Below are 25,355 nucleotides of genomic sequence, written 5' to 3' on the forward strand. Positions count from 1 at the left end.
TGTATAGTTTTATATGTAGAAGTCATTTCCCCTTATAGAAATTAAATTCTAAGTCAGAAACAGTTTCTTTTTCTTTCTTGGTACCTTTGATGCCTAGCACATTTCCTAGTACACAGGGACTAGGGACTTGACCTACAATTTCATTGAAACATGGAACTCTGGGATGAAGAAATATGTTAGTGATTGAATTTGAAAACTTCTCAGACACTTAAGTTTTAGAGAGCCTCTTGGGGTGCTAAAAGATGAAATTATTGGTGCAGAGGCAGGACTTGAACTCAGGCCTTCATAACCTCATAGTCACTACACCACACAGGCACTTGTCTGGCACATGGTAATCAATACCTGTTGTTTGATTGGGCTAGTGAAAATGAGCAGGATTCTTTTTTGTACTAGGAATTATGATCTGAATCATCAGCATCAGACTTTCTCCTAAACATGCAGACATATTTCAAAATTACTCACTTAGTGATCATCAGCTCCCATGGATTCCATGATGTCTATGCTGATGATTCTCAAATCCTACCCAAAACTCTGCTGACCTCCAGTCTTACATCTCCAACTGCCTTTCAGACAACTCAAATGGGATATTCTGTAGATGTCTAAAATTCCACCTGTCCAAACCAGAACTCATTATCTTTCTCTCACAACCACACCTCCCACTAAACTTCCCTTTCACTGTTGAGTATACAACCATCTTAGTCCCCCGGGTTCAAAACCCAAGTGTCATCCACAGCTCCAAACTCTCTCTTCCCCCTCTTATTCGATCTTTTGCAGTCTATCAGTTTCACATTTGCAGCATCTCTCAAAGACGCTCCCGTCTTTCCTCAGAAATGCCATCAGTTTGGTATAAGCCCTCATCACCTCATGTCTGGGCTATTACAATAGTCTGCTGATTGGTCTACCTGTCTCAAGTCTCTCCTCACTTTATTTCATTCTCCATTCCGTCACTGAAGTGATTTTCCCAAAGTTCAAATCCAATCATGTCAAACCCTTTCCCTACTCAATAAACTCTAGTGGCCCCTATCATCTTCAGGATTAAATATAAAATCCTCTGTTAGGCATCTGAAGCCCTTCCTAACCTAACCCCACCCTTCATCTTTCCAGTTCTTAATGCTTCACACCACCTCTCACATAATCTTTGGTCCAGCGACACTGGCCTCCTTGCTGTTGCTCTAACAAGATGTCCACCTCTAAGCTCTGGGTATTTTCCCTGCTGGCTTCCCCATGCCTGAAATGCTCTCCCTTCTCTCTGCCTACTGCCTCCCCGGGCTCCTCTGAGTTCCAACAAAAATGTCGCCTTCCCCAAGAAGCCTTTCCCAAATTTTCTTACTTCTAGCGCCGTCGCCGTGTTGATTATTTCGCCTTCATCTTGGACACGGGCCGCCTGTACAAGCGGCTTGTCTCCCCCATTAGATTGTAAGCTCCTAAAGGGCAGACACTGTCTTTTGCCTCTCTTTTCATTCCTCGGGGTTAGCACAGGGCCTGACATGTAGCAGACTTCTTATAAATGCTTATTGACTGACTGCAGGAGTATTGAATTCCATACTTCATGAAGTAGCATGGAAGGAAAAATATTTATAAAACCTGAGTGCTCTTTAAATCTTTCATAATTCTAAAAAGAAAATCAAGAACCTTTCAAGTAAAATTATCAAGACATTCTCATATAGAAACCAGCCATTTATTCTGCTTATAAAGAAAAGCCACTGGGGCAGCTAGGTGGCCACCTGAGTTCAAATCCAGACTCAGACACTTAACACTTTCTAGCCATGTGACCTTGGGCAAGTCACTTAACCCCAACTGCCCTGCCCTCCCCCTCCTCTGAAAAGTAAAAAAAAAAGTCATTAAAACCTTAGAACAGGGGTTCTTAATCTTTTTTGTGTCATGAACTACCTAAGAAGACTGCTGAAGTCTATGTATTCCTTCTCAAAATCATGTTTTTAAGTTGCATAAAATATGATTCCAAAAGAAACCAATTATAATGAAATATAGTACATAAAATTAAAAAAAAACAAGTTCATGAACCACAAATTAAGAAACTCAGACCTATAATATCCCTCAGATAATATTTACTCAGTTACAGCACAAATCTGATATACTTAACTGCTTAGTTATCTGGGCAGATACACTGCATGTAAAAATCTTTTTGTTAATTAGTAACAATGAAGTTTCAACAGACTTCATAGCATCACAGATTTAAAACTTCAAATGACCTTAGAGGTCATCTAGCCCAATCCCTTCAATTTTCACATGAGGAAACTGAGGCATGGGGAGATTAAGTGATTTGAGCAAGGTCACCAAGACAGCAGTAGTCAGAACAGTCAGAAAACCCAAGTCCTCTAGAATAAAATCTATTTTTTTCCTCTTACTTTAGCATTATGTATTCCTACCTCTTTCTCAGTTCAGCTGTGACTTTTGCAGACACTTACAGCTGAAGTATTTCTATTGTAGACTGTCCTCCTTTAGGTAACCACAAGATGTGCTATTTTTCCATGCCCAGGAGGCCGTTATTCAATTATAGGAGCTATAGGATGCTTACAACAACCTGCTATTTCTTCCTCTTGCTTCAGCAACCACAGGTCCCAATTTCAGTATTAAGGAAAATATTGACCTCGGTAAGCATCTTGAGACAGGCTTCCGTTCCCCTTTCTACATAAGTAGAACAGTTTTTATCGTTCTGAAACAAACTGAGCCGCTTTGGCGCAGCTGATTCTCCAACTAGTCAGTCAGCTGCTCCAAAACATCTGAATAATCTTATCTGTCAACCATAAAAGCTCTCTATTCCACAACTGGGCATACAACTGATTTTAAAATTGTCCTTCAATGTCAAAGGAAAGAAATGATATTATTGAGTGAGAACAACTGAAAGTCTTACCCAGCAGCTATAAAAGCTCCAAGAATGATGGCAAAGACACTAACTATGACATTCACTGAGTACTGTTTTCTGTAAAATAAAAGGAAAAAAGAAATATGGATCACTTTTAGAAGACAGATGAAATGTCTGAAAAAAAATGCCAAACGTGGAAGGCTGGATAATTGACAATTCCCACCAGACCAAACCAACCTGCCTTCCACTATGTGCAACCTTCTGAATGGCAAGGAAAACCTTTGTTCCTACTGGACAGATTTGGTAATAAAGTTCAGCGCTGGGCGGGTTTAGATGACATGTATCTAATATAAATGTCCAAAGGAAAGTACTGCTATTTTGGTTCTGTTGAATAGTAGACATTTTTTAAAATGACCAACATCAAAGGTGCTTGCTCCAAAATAATCTACACAGTCAAAATCAAGAAATATATGTTGAGTGCTACCTGACTAGAGCATTATAAATTTTATTGTAATTAATTGTTTAAGCCTTATTTTGGGATGAATATAGCATGAACTCCCTGCCACTGTGAAATTAATATGTATTCTAATAGGCTTAAGTGATCCTGCCCCAATCAGCTCAGGTTATTCTTAAGTCCAGGTTTTTAAGGTTTTGTGAATAAATTAATTTCTCCCTCAATTAACAAGTTGCATATTTAGAGGAATGATATTGATTCTACTTGATAAAAAAATACTAATAGTATTGCCCCACCTTCTTTTGCATATGGAGGGACTATGAGTGCAGAATATTTGTCACTTATGGTTACCATATTGTTTGACTGTGCTGAATGGCTTTGTTTACTTTTTTTGTTGCTGTTGTTACAGTGGATGGCTTGCTAGGTAGTAGAAAGGGAGGGGTATATTCAGAAACAAAGGTGATGTGAAATCAAAAGATAACAATAAAATACTTTAAAAAATTTTCTATACACATACACATACATATATGGGTGTGTGTCCTTATGGAGGAGCTAGGAAAGAAATAACAGAAAAATCACCTGAGTATGATAACTTCCAGGAACAATGTAAGTGGAATGGTGAACTTCCTGAGAACTGTAAACATAGGCAAGCTGTGAGAGAAAGATAAGATACAAAGCATTGGTATTTGTCTTACATGTAATTCCATTACTCGCAGTAAATCAATGGATACATTGCAGGGAATTAGCAACTTTCATTTTTAATCCTACCCTTCATATTCATGAATCTTTTGTTAAGTTTTCATCCTTATTAGGGACAGAGCACAATATCTGAACAGACATGACAATTCAATGTACTGGGACCTCAAGACAGAGGTTAAATATCTCTAAAAAATGAACAGGAAAAGTTGATGACCAGATCAGAACAGGCCAAAGTACCAAAGGAAAGACCGACCAGTTTTTCCTGAACAGGAGTAAATATGTAAAAATTAGCTCATTTCAATTTCAGTTTGGCAAGCATTTATTAAGCACTTACAATGCACAAAGTATTATGTGTGCACTTTTATTTTATGAAATCAAAGGGACAGAAAGTTTCTGGTTATCAAAAATGTGAAAATTAATTTTTAAACATTCTTTTTAAAAAGTCAATGGTTTAGGAGGCCAATTGTGGTTATTGATTTCTTTCCTCTCAACAAAGTATTTGCAATATTTTTTAAAAAAGCAATAACTAAGAATGCAAAAAAAATTAAGCCTCTTCCAAAGTTTTATTTTTTCTAAAAAACTGTGAATTCCCTTAAAATATTTTCTATATTTCATTAAAATACAATTTTTAAAATTTGATCATTCTTGAGGAAAGAAGTTTGAAATTTTAAAATTTGTTAGCAAAGCACTAAGTCCGTGATACTGCTGAAGGTATATCAATATTACCATTGGGCATAGACTCAGGTTTGTCTCCAAAGACAGACAAGTCTCAATCACAAGGGAGCAGGGTCATGGACAGTCAGGAATAATTTTTATTTGGTTTTAGAATACTTTATACTTTTTTCCTATAACAGTTTTACCTTTTAATGATGTTGTGTTTAGCATATTTAATTTCCTAGGTATAGTTGGGGTTCTAAGCACAGAAGACAAGCAAAAGAAATAAGGATGAGGGGAAGAGAATGTTAGGCACTGTGCTAAAAGCTTTGCAAATATTATTCCATTTGATCCTCACAATAATCCTGTAATTATCATCGCTATTATTAAGTATATGCTATTATGATTATTTCCATTTTACAGGTGAGGAAACTAAGGCAAACAGAGGTTCAGAAGATTGCCCAGGATCACACAGCTACTAGGTGTCTGACACCAGATTTGAATTCAGGTTTCCTCACTCTGGGTCCAATACTCTATCCATGGCACCATCTAGAAATAAGTTGGATGACTAGGAAAGCAGTTTTAGAATAAAAATTCTACCACGTCCACAAATTGGACAATTCAAACCTTTTCCACTGATCATTTGCTTCTTAAGTAAGAAAAAAAAAAAAACCTGCTAAACCCCATTTCTTTTTTTTCTTCCCAAAGAAGATACAGCCTTTGGATGCTCAGGATTTTGCTTTCTAATGACCTGATTTAAGAAAAGACTGACAAAGTATTGGTCTTACTTTTTTTAAAAAGTCCTTTGGAGAACTCACACAAATATATAAGACCAAGAACACTTTTACAATGGATATGTTAAAACAAATAATTATGAGCAAATCATTCTCAAAAGAACAGTAAACAATTAACAATTATATGAAACCAAATAACTAATAAGAAAAATAGCAAATCAAAACAACTTTGAGATTTCCCCTAATGCCCAGAAAAACTGTCAAAGTTGAAAAGGTAGAAATGATCATTTTGAGACAGTTTATCACACAATAGGTGCAGTGATAGATTTTTGGTGAATCTGTGTATTCGTTCAAGTGTTCTGGCAAGTAAACTGGAATGATGTAAATACCGTGATGAAAATGGTCATGTACTCTGACACACAGTTTCCAGTACTCGGCCTATGCCTTAAGGAATGATGAAAACAAAGTTCTATGTGCACTAAAACATTTATATCGGCTCTATTTTTGTTGTTATGACAGAGAACTAGTAACAAAGTGACTAGTATTCAGTGACTGGGGAAATGAACACATCTCGATATATTGATGTAATCCCTGTCATTTAAGAATCTCAAGAAGTTTGGAGATGCAGAAAGGGAATTATATAAACATGTATAGAGTAAAATAAGCAGAACACGGAAAATAAGATACACAATGATCACAACCGCGTAAATGGAAAAGACAGTGAGAAAAACAAAATGAAAAATCAATCACAACGACCAAGCGTGGTCCGGAAAAAGAGATGGGGGTGAGGGGAGGGAGAACTCGACACACGCTGACTCGGCAGCGTGTTGCTTAGTTTTGATCAACTACTTTTTCTTCCTTTTAAAAAAATGTTGTCTTATGAAGGGTGGCTTCCTGAGGACAGAAGGGAAGGATATTTACAGAAATAAAGATGATATAAAAACATCAACCAGCAGAGCAGTGGGGAAACGTACATCTGATCTCTCCCTCACAACTTCTTCACAAAGATCTAGAATATATACCGAATTAAGTCCTGGTTAGGAAATCCAAGGGGAAAAAGTCACGGAAAGTAATTTATCCAACCAAAGGAAGATAGACTTAGAGGTCTAAAAATACAGGGAGGGGATCTAGGTAGAAATGGTCATGCAGACTAGGACAATGCACATCATGCAGGAAGTAGTCCCAAACCCAAAACTTGGGCAGGGGCCAGGACTGGGTGCCTACTGGTAGCTGTGTTATTCCTCAGACAGTTCTAGGTTACATATCCAAGGCAGAATGGAAAGAAGCTCTCCACATAAAGGTGATGTTCCAAGAGAGTAGCTGTGGGCTCTAGGTTGTGCGATGAACAAGAATCAAGTTCAGAAGGAAGCAGCAGCTAGGTGGTTCTGACCTCTGGAATGAGGTCAGAGAGGAATAATCAAGGCAAGAATCCTGCAGCTCTATCACACTGAACCAGCAGAGCTTTTCAGGAGGCTGACTGTGCCTGAGTCCAGCATCAGTCTACAGAAACTCCAATCTGAGCAAGCCCAAAGGCACATTGCTCAGAACAAGGAGGAAATAATCAACCTTTGTGCTGGATCAGAACACCTTGGGAGCACTGAATACTTGCAGGTTCCCAGCCTGGCTGGTCCCTGAGAACCTGGAATAAAACACTCAATTCCCCAAAGAAAGCAGTAAAAGGATTAGCCTAGACATTCTTAAAGCCAGGAGTAAACAGACCCAGGTCCTAATATAAAAGGATGAAATCAAAGAAGTAATTTGGAAAAATAAGCAGATTTTAAAAAACACCATTAAAAAGCTTTTATGGTAACAAGGACACTCAAGATACAAACCCAGAAGAAACAGGTTACTCTAAAATATCTATAAACAAAACCTCAAAGAAAAATGCAACTTGGATAAAAGTTCAATGAGAATTCCTGGAAGAGAAGAAGCAAAACATTTTAAAGTGAGTTTAAAATGTTTCTCATAAATGAAATGAAGGTGCTGGGGTGGGGGGGGGGAATGAAAACTATAGAAGAAAGAATTTAAAAGGGAATTGACACCTTGGCACAAGAAGTGTAAAACTTTACCCAAGTAACCAATTCACTGAAAATTTAAATGGACCAAATAGAAGATAACTCCATGAGAAAACAAGAAATGTTAAAGTCAAAAGACTAAAAAAGAAAAAAATATATAAGATATCTAATAAGAAAGACAAATGACCTGAAAAATAGTTCAAATAGAAAGAATTTAAGAATTACAGGACAACCTGAAAATCATGACCAGAAGAAAGAGTCTAGGCATCATATTTCAAAAACTCTTACAAGAAAACTGCCTAGATCTCATAGAACCAAAGAGTAAAATAGAAATAGAAACAATCTACTAGACCTCTTTCTGAAAGTAATCTCAAAATGAAATCTCTTAAGAAATGTATTTCTGGGGGCAGCTAGGTGCCACAATGAATAAAGCACCAGCTCTGGAGTCAGGAGGACCTGAGTTCAAAACCAGCCCCAGACACTTAACACACACACACACAAAACCTAGCCATGTGACCTTGGGCAAGTCACTTAACCCCAATTGCCCTACCTTCCCCCTCCAAAAAAAAAAAAAAGAACTGTATTTCTGTACCCAACTCTGTGTATGTATTTTTCCTTCTTTTGAACAGCTTAGAAAAGTGTCAGGTTCAAATGTCATCAACTCTCCTTTTTCCTTGTATAGACTTCTACTTGCACATCCTGAATGTGTGATTTCCAAGAACATTATAACCAAAAGCCAGAGTTTCCTTATCAAAGAAAAAACAATTGTAAACAGACAGAAAAAGAATTCCAGTACTGAGAAGCCACAGTCAATATCATACATAATTTAGCAGCCACCACTATAAAAGAATAGAGGTATTAGAATATAATACTCCAAAAGGAAAAAGACATGGAATTATATTCAAGAATAACTTACCCAGTAAAACTTTTCATAAGCCTATAAGGAGAAGAAGTGGACCTTTTTTTTTAAGCAATTGGGGTTAAGTAACTTGCTCATGGTTACACGGCCAGTTATTTTGTGTGGGTGCCAAGTATCTGAGGCCAGAACCAATCCCGGGTCTCCTGATGCCGGGGCTGGTGCTCTTACTCACTGTGCCACCTGGCTCCCCCAGAAGTGGACCTTTAAAGAAAGAGAACTTCCAAGTATTTCTGATGAAAAAGCCCAGAGCTGAATATAAACTTTGAAGTGCAAACACAAGAGTTAAGAGAAACATAAAAAGATAGTCATGAGTGTTCATAAGGAATTAAAAAAGAATAAGCTACTTATCTTCTAATATGAGGAAATGATACATGTTTTACCTCACAGTCCTAACATCCTCAGGGTTCTTAGAGGGATCTAATTTCTACAGAGGTCTTGAAAGTGGTTCTGTTATTATTTTTTTTGGTGATCTTAAAATGAAAAAGGAAGGCTAGAAGAATATGCTAGATGATAGGGAAAGGAAAAGGAGGATGGGAAAATCATCTTGAACAATCAGGATATGCAATAACAAGGAGAAAGGAGAGCTGATTATACTTGAACCTCACCCTCTTCTAAACTGTTCATAAAAGGGAAAAACACATAACACATACACATAGTTGGGTACAAAAATAACATGTCATTCAACAAGGAAATCAAGAGGAAAAGAGAGAAGTGGCAATAAGAAAATTGAGAGGGATAACTCCTAAGCAAAACAAGCCCTAACAAAGGGTATTCAAAAAATATGTATAGCCATTCTTTTTGTGGTGGCAAATAGTTGGAAACTGAAAAGGTACCCACAAATTGGGGAATGACTGAATAAGTTACAGCACATAAATGTGACATAATACTATTATACTGTAAGAAATGAAGCAGATGGTTTCAGAGAAACGTAGAAAAACTTGGTCTTGCATAAATGAGGCTGCCTCCATACCTCTTACAAGTGGGACACCGTGTGAATTGCAGCACATACTCATGAATCCCACCACCCCTTTACTACTTTATATGTGGGGATCTCATCGTTGGAAATTCGTTTTTGAATGGTTATCTTTTTTCCTGTTGATTTCTTGCCTGTTGTTGGAAATTTTCGTTTTATTATTTTTGAAAGGTTATTTTGATCTTTTCTTGGGCATTGTTACTAACGATGTTGAACTTCTGTTGATGTTATCTTGCAGAAATTTTGTCCCACTCATTTTCATTGTACTTTTATTTCTCAATTATTTTATTTTAAATCTTTGGAATTTAAAATTTTAATTTTTCTTTATTTAAGCTTTTGCCTTGTTTCACATTTTGTGCTTTTTTTTGCTTCTGATTAGATTTTCACCGCTCCACTGTGACAAGTTTTTTCTTTACTATGATCAGGCCATTACTACAGCTCCTTTGGATGCATTTGCCATTTTGTTTTCATTTTGGGAATACACACATTTCGCATACTTTTAATTGATCTACTGTATTTCCACTATCGCCATTTAGTTCAGAAAGGTTCATTGCTAATTTCAGTTTCAATCTTGTTGGCTGTTGTACCAGCGTGTTTTTTTTTTTTTTTAAGCAATTGGGGTTAAGTAACTTGCTCAAGGTTACACGGCCAGTTATTTCTGGGTGTGGTGCTGAGTATCTGAGCCCGGGATTCGATCTCCAGGTCAGCCTCTTAGGGACAATCATTTTCCCCATAACCTATATGAAACTGACAAGAAAAATATCATGTGTTGTATCCCGAAGAGATTATAAAAATAGGAAAAGGACCCACATGTACAAAAATATTTATAATAGCTCTTTTTGTAATGGTCAAGAACTAGAAATTCAGGGCATGTCCATCAATTGGGGCTAAACAAGTTGTGGTATATGAATATAATGGAATACTATTGTGCTATAAGAAATGATGAAGGTGGACTTCAGGAAAACCTGGACTTATATGAACTGTTCCTAAGTGAAGTGAGCAGAAACAGGAGAACGTTGTACACAGTAACAGCCACAATGTGCAAGGACTGACTTTGATAGACTTAGTCCTTCTCAGCAATGCAAGGATCTGAAACAACTCCAAAGGACTAGTGATGGAAAATGTCATCCACATCCAGAGAAAGACTATGGAGTTGGAATGCAGAGTGAAGCATGCTATTTTCTTTTTTGTTTTGTTTTCTTTTCTTTTCTTTCTCACGGTTTCCCCCAATCATTGTAATTCTTCTATGCAACATGACTAACATGAAAATGGGTTTAATAGGAATGTATGTGTAGAGCCCATACCGGATTGCATGTCACCTTGGGGAGGGAAGGGGAGAAAATTTAAAACTTATGGGAATGAATGTTGAAAATGAAAAATAAATGAATAAATTGAAAAAATAAATTATAGCAAGAAAAAAGAAAAATATCATGTGTTACTGATGCTACTACTATTAATGAGGTCTCAGCTTTATGTGGCTATAAGCATAAGCAAGTGTTTTTTGATTTACAACATAATGTATGTATATTTATTTCCCATATTTGCTTACTATGTTGCTAAGATCCTGGGGGGTTTTGTTTGGAGGTCTGGGGGGAATGTTTGTACCAACTGGCTGGTACAGTGGCTTCAACTTTGACACTATGAACTCAAGTAAGTGCCAAGACACTTTCCAAAGGTACCTTCCTCAATTTTTTGGTCACTCATCATCTCCCATTCCATGATTTTTAGATCAATATTAGTGTGTTTCTATGTCCATTCGAGTCAGTCTGTACTGTCCTGATTCCATTTTTTGGATACTTAGTGTTATACGTTTCTGTCTTCACTTTTAAAATCTTTTATTCTTCCTACTATCACTATTTTCACAAATAGAGAAACAGTCTGACATAGTGGATAGTGCACTAATCTTGGACTCAGGAGACCTGGGTTCAAATTCTGCCTCAAACACTTAGTAACTGTTCAAGCACGAGCAAATCACTTAACTTCTCAGGACCCCAGTTTCCTCATTTTATACTCCCTACCTTAAAAATGTCCTAGGAGGAAATAATTTTTTGTTAAATCATAGATCAATACTTGTAAGGGACCTCAGAGGTCATCTAGTTCAATTCCTCTCATTTTACAGAAAAGCAAACTGAGGCCCAAGAAGGCTAAATGACTTGTCCAAAGTCATTCCCATCTCAGAGGAAGGATTTTTGTCAAGGTCCTTTGTCTCAAAAGTCAGCACTCTTGATACTATGTAAGCAAGTTAATAAAATGTCAGTGAATCCTACCATTAGAACACTAATTGATGGTCTCTAATACACAAATAGAAATAAAAACTTTTGACATCGCTAGCACAAAACTGATAATGACCACTTAGCACAGCTGACATTTAGCACAATTGACAAATCCTCTTGCTTATATGAAATGGTGAGGTGGGGGTGGGGAAGACAAACAGGAAGCGAAGTTTCATATTTATGTAAGTGAACCTGCCTGTCATAAGTTCTGTCTTCATTCTCTATCTTCTATTTGACCTACACCTGCTGCTTTAGCATCTGCAGATTTCAAAGAGAGATTCACTAAATAACTTTTTTTATTAAAATGTGGATTCTAGAAATGAAAAAAAATTAATTCATGTGAATCACCCTTAAAATGGATCCTTAATGTTTTAAAATACAGAACATTAATTTCTCTATATTCAACACAAAAGAGGCAACATCAGAGAATGTATAAAACATCTACCTCAGAGTCAGAAAAAATCTGAGTCCAAGTCCTACCACTGACAATTCCTAGTTCTGTGATAATAGGCAAGCTCCTATCATACCCCCGACAGCTTCTAAGACCATAATTTATAGTTTCTTATCTTTTTCAGTAAGGGAAGTTAATATAGCAGGTATTCCCTAAATCAGTGAAATCATAAGTCTAAACTCCCCTCCCCAAATGCAACTCAAATGGAATTGTGTTTTGATTATTCCTCCTCCATACATAAAACACACACACACACACAGAGCAATCTTGACTACATTTAATCTTAATTGTACCTCAGTTTACTTGTGCTTGACAATCCACTTATGTGATTTCCAACATAAAGGAGAGGCAGAGGAAAGAGCTGCAATTAAAAAAAATGAAAGTGTGGTAGTTATTATAGATCCAACATGTTTTTTTTAAAGCAATTGGGGTTAAATAACTTGCTCAAGGTTACACAGCCAGTTATTTTGTGTGGGTGCTAAGTATCTGAGGCAGGAACCGATCCAGGGTCTCCTGACTCCAGGGCCAGAGCTCTTACTCACTGTGCCACCTGGCTGCCCCCAACATGTTTTTTATATACAAATATGATTCCATGTCACACATCATCAGTGGAGAAGATACTTTAAGTTGCTTTTTCCAGAAATGATGATGGATTTCCATTGATCCATCTTATACTCTTCCCAAAGTTTGCTGTGCAATCAAGGATATGCATCTGTAAAATTGTTAGCTAGGGTTAAAATTGCAACCAGTGGGGGAAAAACTGACTACAAATTGAAACCATATTCTTGGTCACCCCAGCACAGTATCTAACCAACTGAGTCATCCAAATTTGTACAGTTAAATAGTAGTAGTTAGTGGTAGCAGTAACTGACATTCTATAGTGTATTCTAAATGTCTTAGGGCAATTTTAAACTATTAAACTGCTTTAAAACATTTAGGACAACCAGTATAGGACTTCAAAGTTTTCAAAGAGCATTACAGACATTTATCTCATTTGAATCTTACAACAACCCTCAGAGCTAGTGCCTACAGGTACTATTTATTCTCATTCTACAGAAAAGTGTCTAGGGCTTAGACAGCTCCAATGGCTTGCCCACAGTCCTAGTAGGTGCAAGAATTGCCTTACCAACAGCTAGTGGGTGTTAGAAGCAGGATTGTTCTAGAACAATAACCATAATCACTATAGACAATGTCACTAGATATACTTCTGAATGCTGAGTGACAATTTTGTGTAAAAGATTTGCCTTTAAAGTTTGAGTCTTAAAAGAAATTAGAACTTAGAATTCTACCATAATCAGCAGCCTAGTTATCATTATACAAATCAATTAACTACGATACCATCTGGATTTCCACTGAAAAGGAATTTCTACCTCACCCCTAGGCATGACAGCTAGAGGAAGTGGGGTACTGAGATTTAATGTGCACAAGCTGAAGGAGATTCAGGCATGTTATCAAGAACTCTATCCAAAGTACTTGTTTTTTCAATCAAACAAAAAGAAAACCCACATTCTATGGGTCAGAGGAAAACAGAATTATTTTTAAATGAAAGAAAGGCAAGACCTATGATTTCACTGATATAGAAAACTCTCAAATGAGGAAAGTCCTTCTCCCAGTGCAGGTAAGACACAACATTACAACTGGAAGTCTTAGGGAGTTGCTTAGAGCACTGAGAAATTAATTAATTTGCCAAAGTCCCACAGTCAGTATTCTATGGGTCAGAGGAAAACAGAATTATTTTTAAATGAAAGAATATACACATTTGTTGATAAAATGCAGATTAGATATTTGAATATGTCACATGAATAGGGACATGACAATACAAAGTGGGCAATGCATATCAATGGAAACCAAAATGGCAAATGAAAAAACAATTCTACTGTTTCCTTTAAAATATTTTGAATGGATTAATCATTTACATTCTGAGTTCCAGATTTCCCCACTCCACTTGCCACAGTGATCGGGGTTTTTACTAAAACTGTTCTAGACCCCAGGAATCTGCTTTCACCATTACATAACATAAGGAGCGTTCCTCTGCTTGTGTCTGACCTCAAAGACCTACAGAAAAAAACAACTAAGGAATGAGGATAGAATAAAGAATAGGCAAGACCTAGGATTTCACTGATATAGAAAACTCTCAAATGAGGAAAGTCCCTCTCCCAGGTCAGGTTAGACACAACATTACAACTGGAAGTCTTGGGGAGTTGCTTAGAGCACTGAGAAATTAATTTGCCAGGGTCCCACAGTCAGTATGTGTCAGAGCCAGGATCTGAAGGCTGCTTTGTAGCTCTGGAGTCAGCTTTCTCCCTCTCCCCCTCCAGTCCCACCTCCTCTGATTCACTTAACATTCTCTTACATTTTCACATGCTTTCCACAATAATTATAAGTACTTTTATTACATACCTTCACAGGGATGCTTTTGTTAAAATCAGGGAATTGAATAATATTATTTAGCTTAGATACATATAGTATCACTATGGTGGCTGTCATCTAAAGAGAGAGAAATACCAGTAAAATGCATGGAAGAAGTTTTAAGCATTAAAAATCATTACAAATAAATTAATAATAATAAATAAACATCATAATTATGAGCACATAAAAATGATGAATTAATTCTTGAGATTTTTTTGTTCTTCTGGTCATTCTGGGTAAATTATTTCTATAACCCATTTTATATAACAAAAATATATTTTTAAAATTATCCTTTATTTCAATACTTAACTACTTGTTCTATGGAATCAGATGCTTTTAAAATAATGAACAAAGGAAAAGCACAGTAGGATCCTGTATTCTCTATAGAAACAATTTTATTTAAATTATCCTTGCTTTATACCAAATAGAAGGCATGGCTTTTGTCCCTAAGATGGATAAACCAGCTACATTAGTATTGCTTTTACCCCAGGGAGCTGATGGCTAAAAGGTTTACTCATTAATAAACAGAAAATTCCATTTTTATATCAAAATCTTCCCCACAAATTTTATACATATTTCTCCTATGATGTCCCTGTGCTAACCCAAAGAGGCTTGTTTTCAGGGTGAGCATGCACACAGTTAGAAGAATTATGACACATTGGTATGATAGAGGCCACCAGCAATAGAACAGATGCTTCTGTAGCACTTTAAAGTGTATCAGGTGCCTTTCCTTCCCTGCCCCATCCCTTTTTTGCAGAGTTGAGGGAGTACAAAAGTAGAACACTGCATATAACATCAGGTTCATTTGATATGTCGGGTAGGTCTGAGAAACTTCTCCCCCTTCCCTTTTTTTATTCCCTGTCATAAGAAATCATTCTTGGCAAGAGGAAGCCAGAAGACATATGATTTGAAAATATGTGAAGTAAAAACAAAAAAAATCAATAAAACGTATTTTTAAATTAATAAGTGATTTCCTAATAATTAACTTCCTTGTGAGATAGGTCTTAGAACTAGAAGAGACTGTGGAGATAATTATGATGAAGGATATTATATGGCATTCTAAGGTTTGTAACATATTTTGCTTTATAGAAAAATGATTTCATTTTGATGTTCACAAGGACCTTGTGAGATAAATGCTACAGATAATCTCCATATTTTACAGAGAAGAAAACTGAGAATGAAAGAGGTGAAGAGGTTTGCTTTGGGTCATAGCTAGTAATCATCTGAAGTGGCATGTTAAGCTAGGCCTGCCTGACTCCAAAACCACCACCCTCTGTATTCATTGTGTCTCCAGACAGGCTGTGCGTGGAAAATGAGATGCCTATGAAAGGAAATGTGTATATATTTTTTTCCCTTTCAAGGAGATCTCATGAATGAATGAATGAATGAATGAATGAATGAATGAATGAAAATAATTTATTAAGTACATTATGTGCCATGTGTTGTAGCAATGATATAGCTAGAAAAAAAAAAGGAAGTGAAATTTCACCTTAAGGCAGCATTTTGTTCTATGGAATCAGATGCTTTTTAAAATAACGAACAAAGGAAAAGCACAGTAGGATCCTGTATTCTCTGTAGCTTTCAATTAATTATGTGAGGATAAAGATATGGTCTCCTGTAGAATGTCACTTGTGAAAGTCTGTCTGCCTGCTCCTATTAATGCCCTCACAGAGGATGCCCTTGATAACATTTACATACATATAACGGACTGGAGTGTAAGCATTCAGAGTTGAGAGGCTGATGAGGTAATAATTGCCATAGTCCCTACAAGAGGTGATGAGGGTTTGAATCAGAGTTGTGATTGTGTGAGTGGAGAGAAGAGGACATATGTGAAAGACGTTATAAAGTTTGAAAGTGGATATGAAGGGTGATTCTGAGGACTTGAGGACAACAAGGAAATTGCAAACCCGGGTAAGTGGAAGGATAGTAGTGGTAATAGAGATATCAGAAGAATGGTGGGTTTTGTGATGCACCTTCTGTACTTAGCTCTACTGGTCTTTGGGACACAAACTCAGACTATTGTCAGGATTATATAAAATAAATTTATAAGATATATTTTAGAGACAAATATTATTGTTAACATAGTACTAGACTTGGAGTACATTAGATGTACATCCAAATACTGCTTTTTGATACTAGTTGTGTGACATGAGCAAGTCACAAATTCTCTGAGCCTCAGTTTCCTTGTCTGTAAAATGAGAATAATAATACCTGACCTATGTCAAGTTTGATGTGAAGCCCAAAAGAGATAATGTATGTTGAACATGTCAAAAACGTTAAAATACTATCTAAAATCTTATCATTATTTTGCTTTGAAAGTGAATTGAAAGAAATTAAGAAAAACAGATGTTTTATTCATTTTTATCATTACTTTCTTTGTTGTTTCCATTACTAACACAATTCTAGGATATAATCAAATTTTGTCTAAGCCAAATTTTCAGGGAAAAGTACAACCCAGTATTCAGCACAATACAATAAATTACAATTGTTTTATCTGTGTATAAGCAGTTTATGGATGTTTTTATGTCAGCTAGTACAGAAAATAAGTAGTCTAACTCAGACCTGGTTAATATGCAATGCTGAGATTTAAATTCAGGGAAAAGACAAAAAGAGGGAACTTTATTATGATAATAATGCTTTTATCTGAGATTCAACATAAATTCAATTTTAAAGATTTTTACTTAGATAATTGCATTTTAATTATTCATATTAAGTTCTTCATGGAGAGGCAGTCTAGTATAGTGGAGAGAAAAATGGTCTCAGAGTCAGGAAGACCTAGGTTCAAGTCGTTCTTCTAATGCTTGTAACCTTAGTCAAGTCATTTAACTTCTTATTGTCTCAGGAAATTTTCTAAGAAGGTCAGTTATAAATAAGACACTGCTCTGCACTGATAGAAGTTCCTCACCAGGAGCTATCTCCCTATACTATTGAAATCACAGAGTCTACTCCAAAAAAATGTTTTCTGGTAACATAGGAATGCTAGAATTTAAGAATATTGAATAGTCTTGGTATTAAAGGCAATGTAAAGATTAGAATTCTAATTCATTCATTAGGATTCTTTCAAGAGAATGGTTCCTCTGCCTAATATTTATTCTATGATTTTATCTCAGAATTATAGAGCTAAACGGCACTTAAAAACCATCTACTCCTAACACTTCATTTCAAAATCCTCTCTAAAATCAGATCATTGGTTTTCTATTATTCATAAATAAAAGCATTTAAGATTTTGTCAGCAATACTTCCAATAGATAAGAAATTGGTTTGTTTCACTTACCTGTCCAATTCCAAGAAATAAGGGTGATGGGAAGCTACAAAGAACACAGAACAATGAATACATTTAGTATATAATAAAATGGTGAAATGCCAAAATCTGCATAATAAACATAATGCAAATGTAGTTGGAGACATCAGTCAATATAAATGCAAATATTAAATTTAGGGGCATTGGTTACATTTTCAAACTGAGAAGACAAATACATTCAAATTATTAATAGCATTTATACAAATCTCAATATTTCTCCAGATAATTTGATTACTTATAAAACTATATTTCCTTTTCTCCAAACTGCTTTTGCTAAAAAATTTTTCATAAAGCTAATCCAGCCCAAAGACGAACAAAAATCACTGGAAAACCACTTGTGAAAAGTATCTTCTGGTAGAGAGTTCTTCTAGGTAAAGATTGGTGTATATAACTGATGAAGTCCCGGCCAAAAGTAAAACTGTGATTCTATGATACTCAACAGGCGAAAAATAAATAACAATAAGAATAGAAAACATTTATATATAGGGCTCTAAATTTGCAAAATGCTTTACAAATATTATCTCATTTCATCCTCCCAACCACCTTGGGAGGTAGGTGCTGTTATCATTCCCATTTTACAGAAAAGGAAATTGACTATGAGATAGTCAAATGACTTACCCAGGGTTACAAAGCTAACATCTAAGACCAGATTTTAACTCAAGTCTTCCTGACCCCAGATCCAGTGTTCTATCCACTGTTCTACCTAGCTGCCTCATTAAATATAATACTACAGATGAGGTCTGACCAGGGCAGACTATTCCCAATCCTAGAGAGAATACCTCTTTCAATACAGGCTAAAACCTCATTAGCACATTTTCTACTTATACTGAATTTTCAATTTGCCAAAACACCTAGATCTTTTTTTTTGAAGATGACCTGCTGTCTAGTCACACTCCTTCCATCTTGTACTTGCATGAAGTTGACTTTTTAGAAAAAAATATAAGTATAAAATATCACTTTTATCCTTATTAATTTTTATTCTGTTAAATCTGTCCAAACATTCCAGCCTATTAAAAAAAACTTTTGTGTTCTGATTCTGTCATCCAGTGTATTAGTTACCCTGCCCAACTTTGTGCAATGTACAAATGCAGTGTTCTTGCATGGAATAACTAAGACAATAACACCCCTTCACTAATCTGAGTATCCCCTCCAATGATCACAGCGTCTGACAGAATAAGGGCTTAATAATTGCTTTAATACTTATTCATTCAGTGATGTGGCCTTCAGAGTAGTCACCTGTGCCCAGTTTGTACAGCTCTTATCCATGCCCTCCCATAATTGGTGACAGTAGGTCCACCCAATATGTTGAAAGTTCTCCATTTATTCCCTCTTCACATGTTGAGAATGCCAAGTGTATGCAAGCTGTCAGTTCCATCACTAATTCTCATTATGGTTTTTTTTCCTGGTCATGCCTTTCCTTCAAAGCATCTCCCACATCATTCCTCCTGCACAAGTTCTTACTTATGATGGGCTGCTAGTTCTTTGGAAACTGTAGCATCCCAAGAATTAGACATATAGCAAAATCAGAACACCGCTGGAATTAAAAAGATGGATGTTTGTTTCAAAGATAAGGTTGGGATCACTAATTTGCCCCGAACAGTCCAGTCTATAGTCTTCCTCTTGTTCAATTCTGAGCTCATCTTATTGTTAATTTGCAATTTCTGCCCATGATCTGTGTGCTGATGGAGGAACTCTATGGGTTAGGCTGTTCACTCAATCACATATTATAATCCTGTTGAACAGTCATTCTTTATCTACTTGTTTTTATTCCTGTGTGGATAGTTAGATCAAATTCTTGCGTGGTTATGGATCTCATTGAAGAAGATATGAAAAGCTCCATGGTTTGACTCTACCAGCATAATTTCATCTGCAAATACAGGCATCTGGAGGAATTCATCATCTGTAAAATGTCCTTCTTCAACTTGGACTCAGCATTGAATTTCACAAATATCTTTTAGTGGGCGTATATCTCCTGGATTATGCCTTGTTTCATATGAATAGTCAGACAATCAAATAAAATTATCTCTCATTAGATCTTCTGGGTATTTTATGTGACATATATTCATGGGAGACCACTTTTGGAGGAGAACCTAAAAGAGGCATTTTGCTTTACATTTTATAGTCAACATACAATAAGCACAGTGGGGACATTACATTCTTCAAAGCTTTCATGAATTGTATAATGGTCACCATGCAAAAGTGGACTTGTTCCCTTTCAATAATTTCCCCTAGGATGTCCTTAATTCATGTGTAGCTTATTCTCATTTTTTTTTTTTGCATAGGAGGGAAAATAAGTAAATGGTTCAGTAGTTACTGATATTCCCTCAGTTCCATGTTTTGTAATAGGGTCCAAGATTTCTCCCCACATCTTTGGTATTCTTCTATCTTTTATATCATTGAAATCAAGCCCTCCATGCTCTCAAATTTGTGCCAACTCAAGTTAGGACCACCTATGTATATCTGGTTTAATTTAGCTTCTTTTACCATCAATTCTTTATTCAGTGCTATTTCCACTTCTGCAGGCAGCATATCTGTAGCTGTGAAGTTCAAGTTCAAATGTAACAACTCTATTTGACAGCAAAAAGAATGTTATAAAAAAATCTTTGTAGAGGCTTGACACTTTCATCTGACAGTGTCTTGTCAAGCTTTCTTTCAACTTGCTTTTCCCTCCACTGTTTCTTTTTCTTTTATAAGGCAATATTGTTCATAATCTTCTACTGTTCTCCATAAACTTTTACAAACAAGTTTCATTTTTAAATCATTACTCCTTTGATTGGCTCTCTGGTTAGTAAAAATAATAAGTGTTGGGGATGCTAGGTAGCACAGTGAATAGAGCACCGGCCCTGGAGTCAGGAGGACCTGAGTTCAAATCTGACCTCAGACACTTAACACACACAAAAAACTAGCCATGTGACCTTGGGCAAGTCACTTAACCCTAATTGCCCTAACTTCCCCCTCCAAAAAGGAAAGAAAGAAAAAATAATAATAAGTGTTTCTGGTATCTTTTGACCTTTACTCTGGCAATTGATCCATATCTGTTAAATTTTTCCATGAAATTGTGACATAAAATGGCTCCAAGTCTAGGCATTTTGTTGTTAATCACATTTTCATCTGGACCACATGAATTGTAAGCCAAAACTGTGCAGCCACCCCACCTGTCCTTTTCTGCTGCTTTTGCTAACCCCCTCCTGTCCATCTGTGTGGCAACAGGCTCTTGGAGGTGAATGAGATTTCAGAGCCCGGTCTTCACACAGTTCTTATGGAATTCTAGTAAATCCCCCAGAAATAGATTTCAGGGACATGGGATTTTTTTTTAAAGCAATCAGGGTTAAGCAACTTGCTCAAGGTTACATGGCCAGTTATTTCTGGGTGTGGTGCTAAGTATCTGAGCCCAGATTTGATCCCCAGGTCATCCCGACACTGGAGCCGGTGCTCTTTACCCACTGTGCTACCTGGCCGCCCCAACATGGGATTTCTATAATAAATTTAGCAAGAATTATAAGAAATTACTAACCCTAAATTAGACACTTGTCTAGGATAGCAAACTAAGATTCAGCTCTAGACACAGAAAGTTAAAAAGGGAAAAAATACCATAATCTTAGCATAGGAACACTCTACCTGACATATTTAAGGCATTTATTTGGGCATGGGAGCCCCAGGTATGATTTTAAAGAGTGTCAACCACTCTTTATTAGAGATTTTCTAGTCATTCATTGTACTGTAGTAAACAGAAGTTGAGATGTCCACCAGGTGGCCCTGAAAATCTGAGGCTTAGGGGTAATAGCAGAAAGAAGCTTCTACAACCATGCACCCAGGGGAGATGCCTAGGAGTGGGGACCTGCCCAGCAGCCACCAGGAGACCGCACATTTAGTGGAAAGCAGTGTGATGAAATTGCCAAAGGCCATGCCTTGTGGTCACAGCTGGTGTCGCTTTTACCACTTATGTTCTCTTACATGTGCCTCCCGACCTCCAACGATGCATGCTCCCTATGCATGGCCAGTGTTCCTTAAGATGGTGCATTGTGGGAGAGGATGCCCCAAGTTTATGGCCCGTTTTTCATTACCTTCCTCCTTAGCCACTTTTGCACAAAGAAAGCATATGCTTATTTGACTTGGAAGATCTTACCAAGCTCTTCACACAACCACCCCGCTTCTTATCCTCTGCAACAAATGTCCACTTAGGAGCCATAAATACTTCTGTTATGGTACTTTACAAATATTGACTATATTGCAAGATGACCAGATGTTCCCCCTTATGCTTACCGTTGCTACTGGACACTGGATAAGCCAGCCTCTTTATTTGTCTTGCCAAGAAGAACCTGGGAGCCAGCCTTCCATTTGGCAGCTTCCTTTTGTCTCCTGGTTTTGTGTATTACAAGGATGTCAAGATGTATGTGGTTCAGTTCCTCCTGGCAGCATGTTTACTCATTGTTCACTGAACAAGGTCCTTACACTTAGTGGAGCAACACTAATGTTTGCTATGTTCCATAACACAGGGCCAACACAGGATGCTGGGGTACTCTACTAGACAGCTCCTTTCAAGATGATATAAAAGTAGTTATGACTATTCTCTGGACCAGCCATTCAGTCAAGTCTAAATCCATCTAACTCTATTATCATTTATCTAATATACTCCAATCTTTTCTATAAGAACAGCATGAGAAATGAAATGGAATACTTTTATACCAAAAGAATTGATGAAAGGGATGGTTTCAGATGAACCTGGAAAGATATATATGAAATGATGTAAAGTGAACGGAGAACAATTTATGCTATAACAACATTGTAAAAACAAGTAATTCTTAAAGACTTAAAAATTCTGATCAACATAATGATCAACCCTCATTCCAACTACTGATGATGAAGAATGCTATCCATCTCCTGTTGAGAATGATGGACTTAAAATGCTAAATAATATACATATTTTCAGACATCATGTAGGATTTTCCCCTTGACTGTGAATATCTGTTACATGAGTTTTATATTTCTTTTTTTTTCCCCAAGAGGGAGAGAGAAAAAAATAAATGCTTGTAAGTTGAAAAAAATAAAATAAAATTTAAGTCAGAAAAAGAACAGTATGGAATTTTTTTTTCAAATGCTTTAAGACCTAGCTACACTAGATATGTATTGCTTTGATCTACCACCCTAATAAAGATGTGAAAAATGAAATGAGCTCAATCTGACTTGGCTTAATAAAGCCATGGTGACCACTTTTTTCTTACATGTTTCCTAAATTTCACTTTAATTGTACATTCTAGAATTTTGCCTGGAATTACTGTCCTTCAGTTTGCAAATCCTATTCTCTTCCTTTTCTATACACTGGGACAATATTTGCCTTTCTTCAACCCTTCCATGATCTTTCCAAGATAGCTGACTACAGCTAAAATTGCAAATCTTTAAAATAGTCTGACTAGTAGTGTCCATGTATCTTTCCCTTGAAAGTGCCAAATTTCTAAACCAACTCTCAATATACAGTTCAATATCCTAACATATTTATAATAAAACTATTGATTTAAAGTCATTTTGAAATGTCATTCATCTGGGCCTGGTCATTTGAATTCATCAAAGACAGCTAGATGCTATTTTCTAATTTCCCTGCTTATGTAAGTTGAAAATAATCTAAATAAACCAAAATGTCTATAGTAGTCAGAAAGACAAAATCTAGTAACCATGTTTTTGGGGGGAAGGGAGCTTGAGATAATATTTTTACATTAGTAAAGATTCATTACATCAGTAGTAAAGACTCATTTATCGAGGTCTCCATTTTACGTCCTCTTAGATTACAGCAATTCTGTTAGTAGTGAGAAGAGCTACATACTCAAGCCAGGTCCACCACTGGTGGACCACAAGTCAAAAAAGAGTCACAGCTGAGAAAAGGACATCCTAAGATGCTTCATGTGGGCATCATACAGCCTGAAGAATGTATCTTAGAAGAGGATTCAAAGTAAACAGGCCAGTTTCCTACATAAGTAATCAGATGATGATGCCCTGAAACATGCAAAGGTAGGGGACAAGGAAAGCAAGGAGACAGTCGATTACTAATATGCCATAAAAGCTGAGGAAAGGCATGGTTTTAGAACTCCCCAAAAAGATTAATGTGAACTGATGCAGAGTGGAATGAACAAAACCAGGAGAATAGTGCATACGGCAATGTATACAAATAACAATGTTGTAGCAAAAACAAACAGACACCTGGGGCTGCTAGGTGATGCAGCAAATAGAGCACCGGCCCTGGAATCAGGGGGACCGGAGTTCAAATCTGGCCTCAGACACTTAACACTTACTAGCTGTGTGACCTTGGGCAAGTCACAACCCCAATTGCCCTGCCTTCCCCCCTCCAAAAAAAAAAGAGGAAAAAACAACTTTGAAAGATTTAAAAACACTGATAAACACAATGAGTAATCATGATTCCAGAGGATGGATAATGAAGAATTCTAATTACCTTCTGAGAGAGAATTCATGGAGTTGAGGTGCAAAATGTAACATATATTCTTTAGTCATGGTCGAATTGGGAATTTTGTTTTGCTTGATTTTGAATATTTGGTATAAGAATTTTTTCTATCTAATTGTGAGGGGAGGAAGAGAAAATCAATTTAATTCTAAATATAAATTACATGGGTTTGGTTTTTTTTTTGCTTTTTGGAGGGTATTTGGAGTTAAGTTATATGCCCAAGGTCACACGGCTAGTTTTTGTGTTAAGTGTCTGAGAACTGATTTGAACTCAGGTCCTCCTGACTCCTGGGCTGGTGCTCTATTCACTGTACCACCTAGCTGCCTCCAAGGTTTTATTTGTCAATGATAAAATAAATGCTAAAGAATTTTTGTTAAAATATCATGTACTATAGGGTCCATCCCCTCTCTGGGAATAAATAAGTTATATTATCAGGAAACATCTAAGAAAACTAGGCAGGGATCATTCACATTTTTAATGTCTATGGACACATAAGTCATTCTGTTCCACAAATTAAGTAAGAATTGAAGGGCTTCTCAGTCAGGAAATAGGAACTTTGAGGGAAGTTCAAAGGAAAGTAGCATAGGTATCTGTAACAATAGGATAGAGAGAGAATATTTCACAGAACCATGGAATTTAAGAGTGGGAAGGCACCTCAGTAGCATCTAGTCCAATGGAAAGGAATCCCTCAAGTGATCAGTCAGCCTCTCCCTGAAGACCTAGAAGGAGGGAGAACCTGCTATCACTTGAGGCAGCTCATTTCAATTTTAAACAGCTCTAATTGATAGGAAGGTTAATTTCCTCCCCTCCCTCCTGAAGAAAGAAGAAAAAGAATATTACACACAATAGTGACACAGAACAGAACACTAAGAGATATTAGAGTTCAGGTTAAATACAATGCTAATGGCTCCATCTGCCTAATGTAAAAACTCATTTCCTTCTTTTCTGGTAAGAAATGACCAACTAAAAGAATATGTGGAGAATGTGTGGAGAATTTACATGCACTGATGCAAAGTGAAGTGAGCAGAACCAGGAAAACAAAGCATACACCAAGACCATAACAATGTAAATGAAAAAGGAACAAAGGAAAGAAAGAAGGAAGGGAAGGAAGGAGGAAGGAAGGGAAGGAGAGAGGAAGGAAGGAAGGAAGGAAGGAAGGAAGGAAGGAAGGAAGGAAGGAAGGAAGGAAGGAAGGAAT

General features: G+C 36.6%; 1 protein-coding gene across 5 annotated transcripts in view; it reads right to left on the reverse strand.

Annotated features, from left to right (window-relative positions):
* The window catches only part of SLC35D2 (solute carrier family 35 member D2), a 60,704-nt gene that overhangs the window by 25,367 nt on the left and 9,982 nt on the right, over positions 1 to 25,355 (reverse strand). For 3 of the 5 annotated variants that reach the window (XM_069088023.1, XM_069088019.1, XM_069088020.1), the window contains exons 2-6: positions 17,680 to 17,713; positions 14,397 to 14,483; positions 12,290 to 12,357; positions 3,858 to 3,929; positions 2,873 to 2,941 (exon numbers count right to left, since the gene is read on the reverse strand). In XM_069088023.1, the coding sequence (XP_068944124.1) occupies positions 2,873 to 2,941; positions 3,858 to 3,929; positions 12,290 to 12,357; positions 14,397 to 14,483; positions 17,680 to 17,713 (330 nt within the window). The remainder of the gene's footprint in view (positions 1 to 2,872; positions 2,942 to 3,857; positions 3,930 to 12,289; positions 12,358 to 14,396; positions 14,484 to 17,679; positions 17,714 to 25,355) is intronic. The other 2 variants (XM_069088022.1, XM_069088024.1) reach the window with 1 other exon arrangement.

Source organism: Petaurus breviceps, unplaced genomic scaffold (assembly GCF_028583685.1).
Source record: "Petaurus breviceps papuanus isolate PSGF00001 unplaced genomic scaffold, PetGlider_PUasm1.0 183, whole genome shotgun sequence".
Classification (NCBI taxonomy): Eukaryota; Metazoa; Chordata; class Mammalia; order Diprotodontia; family Petauridae; genus Petaurus; species Petaurus breviceps.